The sequence below is a fragment of the Brachycentrus maculatus genome, unplaced genomic scaffold, assembly GCF_059751285.1.
Source record: "Brachycentrus maculatus isolate JH-2025_06_01 unplaced genomic scaffold, ASM5975128v1 h1tg000405l, whole genome shotgun sequence".
Taxonomy (NCBI): Eukaryota; Metazoa; Arthropoda; class Insecta; order Trichoptera; family Brachycentridae; genus Brachycentrus; species Brachycentrus maculatus.
The window spans coordinates 148,584-161,959 of record NW_028281154.1 but is presented as its reverse complement, the minus strand read 5'-3'; the positions used below and the strand labels follow the sequence as shown (position 1 = coordinate 161,959).

The window sequence follows — 13,376 nt, the reverse complement described above, 5'->3', positions numbered from 1 at the left end:
GGACTCGAGACAAGCTATCTGCGCAAAACGCCAAATCTATGGAATGAAGTAACAATTTTTATCTGTGGAATAAAAGCGAAGACATTTAAAATGTCACCACGTCTTAAAATTTCGACTTGTGTTATTGAGGTAAAGTATTTAATTCAATCTTCGTTTTTAGTGATTTATATATTAGCGTACCTACTAAAGCACCTTAATGTAATTTTCCCATTTATTTTGTAATAAACATGTATACTCCATATGCCACCAGTTTGAAATTTTGGGAACGAAAATACAGCCATTGACATAATTGTTATTCTTAAATTTTACAGAGGCTTCTGAAGCTCGATACAACTGTCAGCAATGGCTGTTTGTTTGGGCTTATGTACGACAGCACATTACTAGTTCTAGGTTTTAACTTGGAATTAGATGACGAATATGGGAAGCCGACTTATAATGAAGTTCTGTTGAACTTCCCCACTGAAGTTGAATTATGTGGAGTTATTAAGTTTTCCAGTCACCCGAACTCTGAGGCCCGAATCAAAAGCATTTTACAGGTAAAAATCCTTAAAGATTAGTTTTTAAATACAAATGGTGCTAATAAAGTAACATTGTATTTCGAAAATTGGAAGTTGATGACCAATAGATCAGAGTCGATATTTAATACAAACTTACAGTCGGTATTTTTTCTATGCTCATAATTAAAAAGGATTTGCAGAATATGGCAAATAAGTCTGGGTATTTACAGGGCTTACGACCTGTCGTAGGCTGATTTGAGAGATCGGTTTATACATGATTGAAACCAGGGCTCTTTTTTAGATAGATTGTATTCAAATATCATTTAAAAATTCATTATAATACCACATTTTATCATTTTGATGAATTTATAAATAAAGATTGTAATTACGTAAACGCAAACACTGCTTCGTCTAATTGATTTGAATTAAAAATTATAAAAAAAATATCTGCAAAAAAAATTCCACCACATCACATGGAAAAAAAGCCCTGGTTGTACCCATAATTGACAATCACATTACTCAAATTTCGCAAGGATTATTTATCCTCCAATCGACATCTTTTTTCGCATATGAGTTCTCGGCACCATCTATGGTTGAGTTGAATGAGTTTTTTTTTTTATTTACCAATGACCATGAAATATATGTAAAATTCTTCCCCTATTATTTTACATATTAGAAAACGCTTTGAAAACATGATTTAAAATTTTTATTAAATTTATATTTTACTAAATAAAATACCAAACCGGTTTGATTCCCAGGGGGGGTGAAAATAAATATTAGGGATTTTACACTGTAGTATTTATTTAATATTACCCTGGACTGGTTCCTGAAGCGCAAGTGTGATCACCTTGCCTTCATGTAAGTAATGATCAAGATTCACTGCGTCAATTAGATGCGGTGCCCTATGCACCATTGGGTGCGGATAAGGGTTATAAGTAAGTATGAAGTAATAAAAAAAAACTTGCGGATAATACTATAAAAACTGAAAATATTGCACATTTGATTATTATCCTTAAACGTGACGGTTTGGATTGTACAAAATAGCAAAATTACTGAATATCTGAAAGTACGTGTAATCATTTTTTGGTGCTGATTACGCTTAATTTTTATTTCAGAACGTTGATATGACGGATAATCCTTTGATTCTGACATCATCTTCCGAGAAACTTACGGCCCACTTCCTGATTCACGATCGCCTCGAAGAGACGGAGTATGAAGTTCTGTCTAACGAAGAGATTCTGAAACAATTTGTTCATCTAAGGCTGCAAACCACCCTACCCCTGTTTTGTGAAGCGACGGCTCATGGAGTTAAGGAAGCACTGCAATGTAAAAGAAAAAAGGTATTGGACTTCATATACAAGTTTATAGTAAAAGCGGTACCGTAGAACAGGGCTACTTGAACTTTGATGTGTTACTTGAGCCCAGTACAAAAAATTATTCAAATCTGTATTTGGTCTACAATAATGAACGTATCGACATGATTCATTGTTTCCCTGACAGGTGACACTTATTGTCAAGATACGTTCATTATTGTAGACCAAATACAGATTTAAATCTCTTTTTTGTACTGGGCTCAAGCAACACATCAAAGTTCAAGTAGCCCCGTTCTACGGTAGGCAGAAACTCCTATATTTTCGTGGTAGTTTGTCTTACACAAACTAATGTGAGTATGTAACAACGAGTTTCATTAAGAATATTATTTTTATATATAATATTTCCAATGAAAAACTTAAAAGCATAATAAAATAATTTTCTTAATTTTTAAAATAAATATCTTTAATTTCTTATCATTCATCCTCCACTTTGTGTAATAAATACCACTTAAAAAAAATACTATTTAATGACTACTTGTTTCGGAGTAATCATTCAATCATCAGGTCGACATTTGACTTGATGATGGAATTATTATTCCGAAAACCGGTAGTCATGAAGTAGTGATTTTTAAAAGTGGTATTACACAGGATGAATGATGAATGAAAAGGAGAGTTTAATATTAGGTCAGGAGTCGTAATAATCGTCAGGTATGTATGAGGAGATGCGTGAATGTAGAAGAGGCGAAGAATGTTTGCAAAGACAGAGTGGTGTGGCGTTCGATTCTCTCAGCCTACCCCTGCGGTGAAGTGGCGTGATGGTTAGTTAGTTAGTTAGTTTAAGCTGACAATGCTTTTTATATACAAAATAGATTGCATTTACTTTTTTCATTAATTGATTCGGCAGTCACTTTGTGGTAAAATCCATCCATTTTTAATTAAAATTTTACTTAGTAAATACCACTATTTCTTAAAAACCAGTTTAAAATACGGTGTTTGAAAATAATGCGGAATGCATTGAAACACGTGTCACAGTAGATTTTAAGAAATAATTGTATTTACTACACTGTACTGTACAGTTGTTACTGTATTACTGCACAGTTATTACAGGGGTTATTACTGTAAAGTTTTTATGTTTAGAAGTCCGATGGATCGTGTTTTTATTTGTATTTGTACGATTCGACAAATCTGTAGAAAACTTTATACTGGAACTTATAGAATGTTATACAATTTCGTATGTTTAAAATCAGTCGTGTGTCACAATTAACTTTGTCTAGGTGTCACATTTATAGAAATATTACGTCTGAATTTTTGTTATTCTATTTCATTTACCAGTGTTTTCACGATGTCACTGGTGTGGATAAAATAAATTATACGTATAATATGTATATATTTCTGCTATTGTCATTTCAGATAGCGTCAGGCCAAGTGTCTTTCCATTTCCCTGGAACTGATATATACTTGATAGGCGGTGAAGTCGGAGTAGGCTTATCTGGATTGAATGATGATCCTTCCATCGAGGACTTGCTTAGCCAAACTAATACCAATCATCTCAAGAAGAAGAAAAAAGGTGCACATGACTATGTAAGTTTCTTTATATTACACTTCACGAGACCAAAAAAATATTTCGCTATAGTGAAAATTCGTTACACTGGATGTATAGGATATGACACATTTTAAATTTATTTTATCGCTATATTATACCTACTCTTATTAGAAAATTAAAATTAGTTATTACTGTTACACTACACCCGATCTTCCAGCAAGTGATCAATAAAATATAGGTACCTACCTACTACAGAACACAACATAAATGAAACTATGATTTTCATACTGTGAGACTTTATTGGAAAAAAGAAATTAAAAAGCAATGAAGGAAAAGTGAATTAAAAAGCAAGTTCAAATGGGTTTTTAAATTTTGATAAAAAAAAACGGAAATTTTCTTTTGGACTTCTCAATCTTTTAAAATGAATTGTAACATCATTTTAAAATTTTGAAAAAAAAAAGTTAGTTATTTTGAGATCGGCTTCGCTACATTGAATTTTGGTTCAGTACATTCTATTTGAAAGTTTTCCGGGGACGAATTGCAGATTCGTTATACTGGAAATTTCGTTAATTCGGTATTCGCTACAAAGAGATTTGACCTGTATATTGTATGGTATAAATATATGTGTGTTTGGGGTACACATTTTATGAAATTGTGTGTATGTCTTCTCCATTTTTAGGATATTGTACCAGTAGACCTTGTATTAAAAGCATCGCGTGACTTCATATCGGATAAGTTAGTAAAGACTGCCGTAAAAATGATGTCCACACAAGGAAAACGTAAGATGTTGTTTAACTTTAATTTTTTTATTTATTCATTAAACCTTCGTTGTTGTCCGCCTCCGTAGTGTAATGGTCAGCACGCTCGGCTACCGTTCTGGAGGTCCCAGGTTCGATTCCCAAGGGGGGTAAAATAAATATAAGTGATTTTTTCACTGTAATATTTATTCAATATTACCATGGACTGGTACCTGAAGCGGAGGGCTGATCACCTTTCCTTCATGTGTAAACAATCAAGATAACACTGCGTTAATATGACACAGTGCCCTATGCACCATTGGGGTGCGGATAAGGGTTTTTATTATTAACCTTCAGGGAGTATGTGGAGACGTTTGAGGTTTGGCTATTTCTTCTTCTTACCCTCATCCGCACCCTATGGTGCACAGCACACTGCGTCAAATTGCGTGGAAAAACCTTTAAAAAACCCAGATTTGTGAACAAGTATTAGGACACACTCAAAATAAGGTGAATGAAAAATATATCTGCCGGAGTGGTTAAAAAACAGGGCTCTATGATAGAGAACATTATAAAGTGGTTGATCGATCAAAATTAATAACATTTTTTTTAAAGTATGCTTTCTTACTAAAAAATGTTTGTTTTCTTTTATATGAAGTGCATATTTCTGATTTCAAACATGTGTTTTATACGTCAGAGGTTGCGAACTACATACAACAGCCCATCACGCTCCGTTTTTTTTTTATATCTTCTCGTATTTTCTGTATTACGTCTAGTTCAAGTTTTTATCGTGCATCTTTTTTATTGCTGTGGTCGACGAGTATCTCAGGTGTCTCCTGCACACGGGTGACAACTTGTGACATCACAGGGACAGCTGAGTAAAGCAATATTAAGGCAGGATAAAAAAAAAATCAAAATAAAAAATACATATAGTAAACCAAATGTTTTTTTTTCCTTGGGGGTCAAGGGATCTTGCATCCCTTATGTCACCGTGACCATGTCAGGTCTATTGTGACTTAACCAAATGTTACTTCCTTTTTAAATTTTTTTAAAATCCTTATCCGCACCCCTATGGTGCATAGGGCACTGCAATACATAAACGCAGTGTTGTATTGATCGTTGACATACGAAGGAAAGGTGATCAGCCCTCCGCTTCAGGTACCAGTGCAGGGTAATATTGAATAAATATTAGAGTGAAAAAATCACTTATATTTATTTGACCCCCCCTGGGAATCGAACCCGGGACCTCCAGAACGGTAGCCGAGCGTGCTGACCATTACACTACGGAGGTGGAAAATGTTAATATCAACTTATTAACTATTTTTTACTTTTTAATAATAATACCACATTATAATAAGAGAAGATATAAATGATTTTTTTAAAGCTTAATTGATTTTTGTATTCAGAATTGTAATGATTTTTTACCATTTATTTTTCAGCTGCATATTGTATAAAGTTACCTCTTAGTATCGATTCTCTGGCGATGGCTCACTTGAGCACAAAACTTATTCCCCTTTACAATATCCTCGTGGAAAGTGCCTGTCGATCTTTGAGATTATTGGAACAAAATTTACTTGAGCAATTAGGTAAGTTTCACATTTTCTAACCCTTATCCGCACGCAATGGTGCATAGGGCGCTGCATCGTATAGAAGCAGTGTTATCTGGATCGTTAAATACATGAAGAAAAGGTGATCAGCCTTCCGCTTCAGGTACCAGTCCAGGGTCGTATTAAATAAATATTAGAATGAAAAATCACTAATATTTATTTTGACCCTCTTGGGAATCGAAACCGGGACCTCCAGCACGGTAGCCTGGCGCGCTAACCACTACACTATGGAGGTGAACTAAAATTTGTTAATTGCTTGGATTTTTTGTTATTAGTACAAATTTGCTTGGTTTTTTTAAGGTAAGTCTTTTAAAAATAGTTTCACATAGTGCCACTATATTATGAGTAGCAATTTCTTCTTCTTGGTGTAGCTATATGGCCTGTTTTTCGAAAAATACGGTAAGATTGTGTCAGAAATGAAGACTCTAAGAAGCATATCTGGCAAGTGTCTACGAGACAGAATGCACACCAAGTCCTACCAAAATTCATTTTTAAATCGAGCCTGCGATATGTGCAATGTAATGCTTGATAAAATAGACATCAATAAAGTTTCTTTTAATACGTTTAAGAGAAATATTGTTGATGTCTATTTGACTAGTTGATGAAGAAAATTTCTATTATTTGATAAAAAAATGTAATTCAACTTTATTATATAGTTATACTTTTATGTACATGACAGTATATTTTTATTTTTAGATTACTTAATTGAAAACCTCTAATTGAAATGTTTTTAATTTTTTTTTATTATATTATGTTATTTTTGTTAAATATTCTGTTGGTTTTCCAATAAATAAATAAATAAATAGAATAAGGAACAACAGGATAAAAGAAAAATGCGGGATCGGAGATGTCGTTAGGTGGGGAAGGCAACTAAGGAGGGCAACAAAGGAAGGCAACAATGGTATGCGCCTGTGAGGAGAATAGACCCATCCAGACTCTCCCACATTGCACTGTATGGCCAGCCATTAGGTAGACGACTCCCGGGCAGACCACCAAAGAGATGGATCGACAGCTGGGAATCAACATCGCAGGAGGCTAATCCTTCTTAACAACCCTACTCTCAAGTTTTTTTCTGAGTTTATTCTGTAGAAAAAAATCATCTTTTTTTCTACAGAATTATGAAAACAATGAAGGTTTTTTTTTTTCCATAATAGGTGCTTTTAAGACGGTACTGATGTACTTTTTTGTTAGCGTGTTCCCTTTCTCTGTCTCGAATTAAATATTTTTGGCACAGGGTTAGCGCAGTAAAAGACGCTTATCACGTACGTTTGTATGTGTAAGGCGGTTAAAAACAGTTGCAAGTTTCATAATTAATATAAGCTTCGAAGACATGAATTTTAAATCTGAAAAATATATTATGATTATTATTATTATTATTATTAGGTCAAGAAGGTATTGGAGATGGTGCTGGATTAAGGGTGCCGGAAACAATTCATTTTCTACCGGTCAACTGTGGTCACTTCTTCACTAGAATTGTGCCCAAAGGTGTTACTGAAGAGTCAAGTGGTATGTAATATTTTGAGATGCCAAATATTCTATTTGCGATGTAATGTATGAATACCTAGCTCTCTTAGACTCGTCAAAAGATTGCTTATAAATGAAAAACGTACTCACTTGACCACAGATCACAGTTTATTAACCTTTCGCTTATGGCGCTAAAGACTACCACATCCAACGGTGATATGTATTTTTTACACTCTATGAAAATGTGATTTAAAAACGGTAAAAATGTAAATGATGCTTTTACTGCCCATAGTTGAAGTTGAAATGTAAAAATCTTATAATTTTACTGCCCATAGTTGAAGTTGAAATGTAAAAATCTTATAATTTTACTGCCCATAGTTGAAGTTGAAATGTAAAAATCTTATAACGTTAGCTCTGGTAAGTATTGAAGTATGAAAATGAGAAAAAATACATCGCAAGTAGCCGCAATAGCTAGTGTAGCAGCACGACCGTATTGGTGACTTTACCCCCAATTTTTTCACAAATGATTTATTTCTGTCGATGCAAATAAATAACTTTATATTATATTACGTTTATGTAATACGTAATTATGTAAATACATATCACCGGGAAGTAAGGGTTAATTTGAAGTTATAAAGTGCAATATGAGTAAGGACTCTAAAACTATTTACAAATCATAAAAATTACTGAATCTAGTTGAAAATAATTGCCTTACGCAAAAGTCGTGTTTGCTGGCCACAAGAGTCTGAATCTGAGGTTTTAAGTATGGTTCGATATAATTTTTAATTTTTGAAATATATTTAGTATGTGCATTTAAATAATATATGATTAAATATAAGTTAATATACAAAATACGTTTCTAAAATAAAATTATATTAAATCATAACTAAACCCTGTACCATAACATGTTATTATCATTATAATACAATACTTAAACTCATTCAATTTAAATTCATTTTGTCAGGAAAAAATTACATCAAATCATGGTTTTTTACCCCTGCCTTGTTGTGTGTATAACGTAAAATTTTGTCTAGCCTCATACCAGTCGGTGATGATGTCGGTTACGACGAAATCCGGTCGCTTGTCAAATAAAATTCATGTGGGAAAAACTACAAAGTTGTTATTTTATTCTTTAAAAAATATTCTTTGATTAAATTCAGCTGTTAAAAATTTGACACTCCTGTTATTCAATGTCCGCCTCCGTAGTGTAATGGTCAGCACGCTCGGCTACCGTTCTGGAGGTCCCGGGTTCGATTCCCAAGAAGGGTAAAATAAATATAAGTGATTTCTTCACTTTCATATTTATTCAATATTACCCTGGACTGGTATCTGAAGCGGAGGGCTGATCACCTTTCCTTCATGTGTTAACTATCAAGATAACACTGTGTTTATGTGATGCAGTGCCCTATGCACCATTGGGGTGCGGATTAGGGTTGAAGAAGAAGTTATTCAGTATGTTTCTCGCTTAGCTGTAAAAGCGTCAAGTCCTCGCCACTATGTTGCGTTTCATTTTTAGAGTCGGATCGTCAGCTCTTGCACCAGCAGCTCGGTCTCCCGACCGTCTGGCCATGCTTCAAGCGTGGTAACGCCTTCCCGTTTGTGAAGCAACCGACCAACGAGCCGATGATCAACCCCCACGAGCACATCACCACCCGCGTCGGCTGCAAGCCGGACACCACGGTCGCCCTCGTCCGGGGGAACTACACGTACCACCACTACATGCAGGATAATTTCGATGACAGCGGTTGGGGGTGTGCTTATCGCTCTCTACAAACGCTCTTTTCTTGGATGAGGTAAGATATTTTTATATTATTTTTTGACATCTCATCGAAGATGAAGAAGAATATGGAAGACTGGGCATTTACGGGGCTGACGACCGTCATAGGCTGGTTTAAGTGATCACTTTACACATGTGTAACATTCACCAATTCTACCCATTATTGACAACCACACTACTCAAATTCTTGGAAGTTCTATATATATATGAACCAATTAATTCAGACTTCCATATTCTTCTTCATCTTTGATGAGATGTCAAAAAATAATATGAAAATAACTCCTGTAATTGGAGATAATGCAGATTTTGTGAACAAGCATTAGGACACACTCAAAATGTTGGAATTAATTTTTCTTAAGTTGAATTAAATTTACTTAAATATTAAATGTTAAAATCAAACACTGATTTTTAGTGCCTACAAAATTGTATTTTATTGTTAAAAACACATAAAAAATTAAAATTGGGACAATTGTTTCATCTTCCTTTGGCATTTTCAAACTAATGTAGACAGACATTAGTTTAAAAAGCCATAACACGGCAAAATAACTGTCACAAATTTATTTTTAATATGCTTAAACAAAAAAATACAATTTAGTAGACTATAAAGATCAGTGTTTGATTTTAACATTTAATACATAAAGTAAAATGGTGTTCTACATATTAATCGCCAAATCTATAAATATATTTCGAATTAATTATTTATCTCATTCTAATTATAAATTTGTTATTTCTATCTTTTATGTATAATTTTACAATGCTTAAAAAGCAATGAATATAATTAAAATCTGTTAAATAATAATGCAGTTGAAAACATTGTAAATTCTAAATGACAGCATCTGTCAAGAAGGGCACTGTCGTTCAGCAGATGGCGCTGCATTGAGGACAATCTTTTTATTTGTTAAATGGATTTTTACATATCACAGGTATATAATAACACACATGTATTCAGATGCAAGACTTCAAAGCAATGAGTGAATAACTGAAAGAAGTGGAAAAGTAGAGATTTTGAAGAAACTAATATCTGCATTTTTTTTATAGACTAAGCTCATTAAATAAACGTCTGACCCATTTTTCTGTAGTACATAAAATGATTTGATTTGACTATGTAATTTGCAAACAAACAAAAATGTCAAATTATCCTGGATTTCAATTTTTAGATTTCAAGGTTATACCGAAGAGGTCATTCCCACCCACAAACAGATACAGCAATGCCTAGTGAAGATCGGAGATAAAATGTCTTCATTCATCGGCTCCAAGAACTGGATTGGATCAACTGAAGTATGTTTTGTGCTGGAAACAATGTTGGGTATACAATCCAAAATGATATTTGCTAATTCCGGGCAAGACTTGCAGTCCTACGGAAGTGAGCTTGTGTTCCATTTCCAGCGACATGGATCCCCCATAATGATTGGTAGTTATACAACTCAAATATTCTATTTTTACATCTTATGCTTACATTTATAAATTGACAATTCTTAATTTTTACTGTCGTAATTTCCTTGAAGGACAACACACGGAAGTCAAAATTGCCTATGTTATCGTCCACATCTCACAATATTTCCGTCTTACCCATGCTCCGGATATCAACGTTCTTATGCGATCTCTCAACATGTTTCCGGTTATAGATAGGAGAGTTTTCATCTCAGAGGTTCCAAGTCGAGATTTTGTTCTAGAAGTATCTGGCCTTGCCTCGATTCCATAAGTGACTATTGGTCGAGCAAATGCTTTGTATATCTTCATTTTACTCTTAATCCTCATGTGTTTGTTCCTCCACATTACTAGACATGTTTGTATAATATTTTCCCTTTTTTAAATTTCTGTGTGGTTTAAAATGCACAATGTATGTCTTTGAAAAAAGCTTTAACTATTTTTTCCCAGACTTTTTTTAATAGTAATTTCAAAATGGATAAAATGTTATCTGAAAATGGACAGTAATAACTGGGATTATTCAAACAGGGATATTAGAGTTAATGTTTTTTGCCAGTATACCCACGATGTACTACATAATACATTTGTTACATAGTGAAATTTCATGTGCAGAAAAGTATTTATGTAAACTTAGCTTATTATTTTTAATTACATCAAGATTTTTTTACATGCTGTATTCATTATTTAGATGTATATACATACTTCATTATATAATATGGCTATAACAATCATGGAATTTGTTATATTGAGGTTCTATTGTAGTATAAAATATCCTTGAGGGTAATCAGACCCAGGATTATCGTGCTGGAGGCAGGCAGCATGATGCATTTAGTATTACACTAAGGAGGTGGACAAACATTTGCTATGTGTAGGTACTATACAATTAATTTAATTAAAACACGCATTATTTTTCTAGGTGGGGGAGTATTGGCACACACAATACTGGGAGTAGAGTACAACAGCGATTCCGGTGATATTAGATATCTAATATTAGACCCGCACTACACTGGATCCGAGGATATCTCCATCGTCACTGGAAAGGGCTGGTGTGCTTGGAAAACTAACGATTTCTGGGATAAGACTGCCCATTACAATCTCTGCCTTCCTCTTGTAAAGCCTTGTGTCTAGATAATGTTCATCTCTCAGAACTCAATATGAAAGACTAATTAGCGATAAATCAAAGGCAGACTTTGGGTCTATTTGTGCATTATTTAAATAACTAAATCGTCATAATAATAACATCTATATATGTAGTGATTACTTTGCTTCACAGACCACGCTTATTAGACATAATGGTAATAATAACTGATGTAATTTAGGTGATTTTTGCGACAATGTGTTGCCATTTGAAGGGCATAAAAAGGTTTGTTTTTTGCAATGAAAATAATGTTTTGACTGACTCAAAATACACCTTTGATTTATCCTTATATGTTTGTAATTCTATGTATAGATATTAACGATGCTCAAAATATATTTGAAGCCTTTATCGAAGAGTTGAAATTTATTACATTTCCAAGAAGTTGTATACAAGTTTATCTTCATCTTTTTTTCTGCTTATCTTGTATCCATGTATGGTTTGTTGATAGTTTAAAACCGATTTTATATTTACATTCCTTTCTGGATAGGTATTTTTAACTATGAATGATACCCCAACATCATAATTTATTTAGTGTAAATTCATTGATGAATTATTCCTCTAGTTTTTTCTGGCTTGATTTACAATACCACAGTACGGGTAATCTTATAAATGTGCAAAAGGGTATATTAGATTATATACCATACAAACATTTCATAGCGAAGCTTCTATTATTTTTAAATAAAAAAAATGATTAGAAATTTAGATTTACTGTCCTTCGTAGTTCTTTATCAAATAGAATAGGCATTAAAATATGTCACAGCTTTTATGGCAGATCACTAACACTACTTCAAAATATTAACTGCAGTTTTATATATAACATTGTAATGTACATATTCATAAACTAGGTTTTTTGTTTATATTTTTGGAATATTGTAAAATAGTTATAGCCGATTTCTCTGTGCCTTTTAATGTGCAATTTAAACATTATTTTATTTCAACGTTTGTCACGGTAAGTGCCTAAATATAATAATTTAATTCCTGCAGATGGAATGCTTATAAATGAATATTTTTAGAATATTTTTATACAGCGGCTAGTAAATTTTATTTGCTTCAGAGAAAATAACGTTTCTTATTACATATTTGTTTATTAATTTCCTCCTTTTCATCACTTTGTTTTACTTTTGATACAAAACATCATTGTAGCACTATGCAATTATTTAATGTTATTTTATTTATATTACATAATTTTGATTATATTAAAATTGCTACTGGTTTATTATTCATTATAAAAAAATAAAAATAAATAACTGAAAACTGAAAACTGTTATATAATATGCCTGAAAATATTGTATAATATAATGAATGTACCCAAATGTAAATTTTTTAATTACAAAATTTTGATTTGCTCTGTTGTATGCTTATAATTATTTTCTAAATGCTATTTTGGTCTTAGTTAAAGGTAAATTATTTAAAATGTTGTTTTTTTAAGCATGTTCTTGTTAATATCTTTTTCGTTTGTAATTTGAACTTTTTTTTGTGATTTTCAAGGAATGACTGGAATTTGTATCGAAAATAATTTAATATTACATTTTTTAAGTGTAAATAAAGTTTTTAATATCAAACATTGTTTTTTAATAATCCATAACTTTTCCATAGGTTATGTCCCTGTCTTCAAAACTAGGTTTTATAGCTAACATAAATGTGTGGCAACTACGGAAGTGCTTTTATATGAAGTTCTAATAGATATCCACTACAGAGCATTACTTTAAGAAAAGATATGATATGAAAAGTGAAGAAATAAGTCTACCCAGACTTATTTATTTACTTGCACTTGGCTATCGTACTGGAGGTCCCGGGTTCGATTCCCAGAGGGGGGGGGGTTAGTCAAATAAATATAAGTGATTTTTTACTGTTATATTTATTCAATATTACCCT

At 32.8% G+C, this 13,376-nt stretch overlaps 1 protein-coding gene across 1 annotated transcript; it reads left to right on the top strand.

Annotated features, from left to right (window-relative positions):
* Nucleotides 1-29: 29 nt before the first annotated feature.
* LOC148302827 (putative Ufm1-specific protease 2) lies at nucleotides 30-12,745 on the top strand. Its single transcript, XM_088270975.1, has 10 exons — nucleotides 30-129; nucleotides 312-536; nucleotides 1,613-1,837; nucleotides 3,221-3,391; nucleotides 4,033-4,132; nucleotides 5,527-5,673; nucleotides 7,078-7,200; nucleotides 8,675-8,951; nucleotides 10,093-10,346; nucleotides 11,280-12,745. The coding sequence occupies exons 1-10, from the start codon at nucleotides 91-93 to the stop codon at nucleotides 11,489-11,491; spliced, it is 1,773 nt and encodes a 590-aa protein (XP_088127101.1). The 5' UTR covers nucleotides 30-90; the 3' UTR covers nucleotides 11,492-12,745.
* Nucleotides 12,746-13,376: the final 631 nt, after the last annotated feature.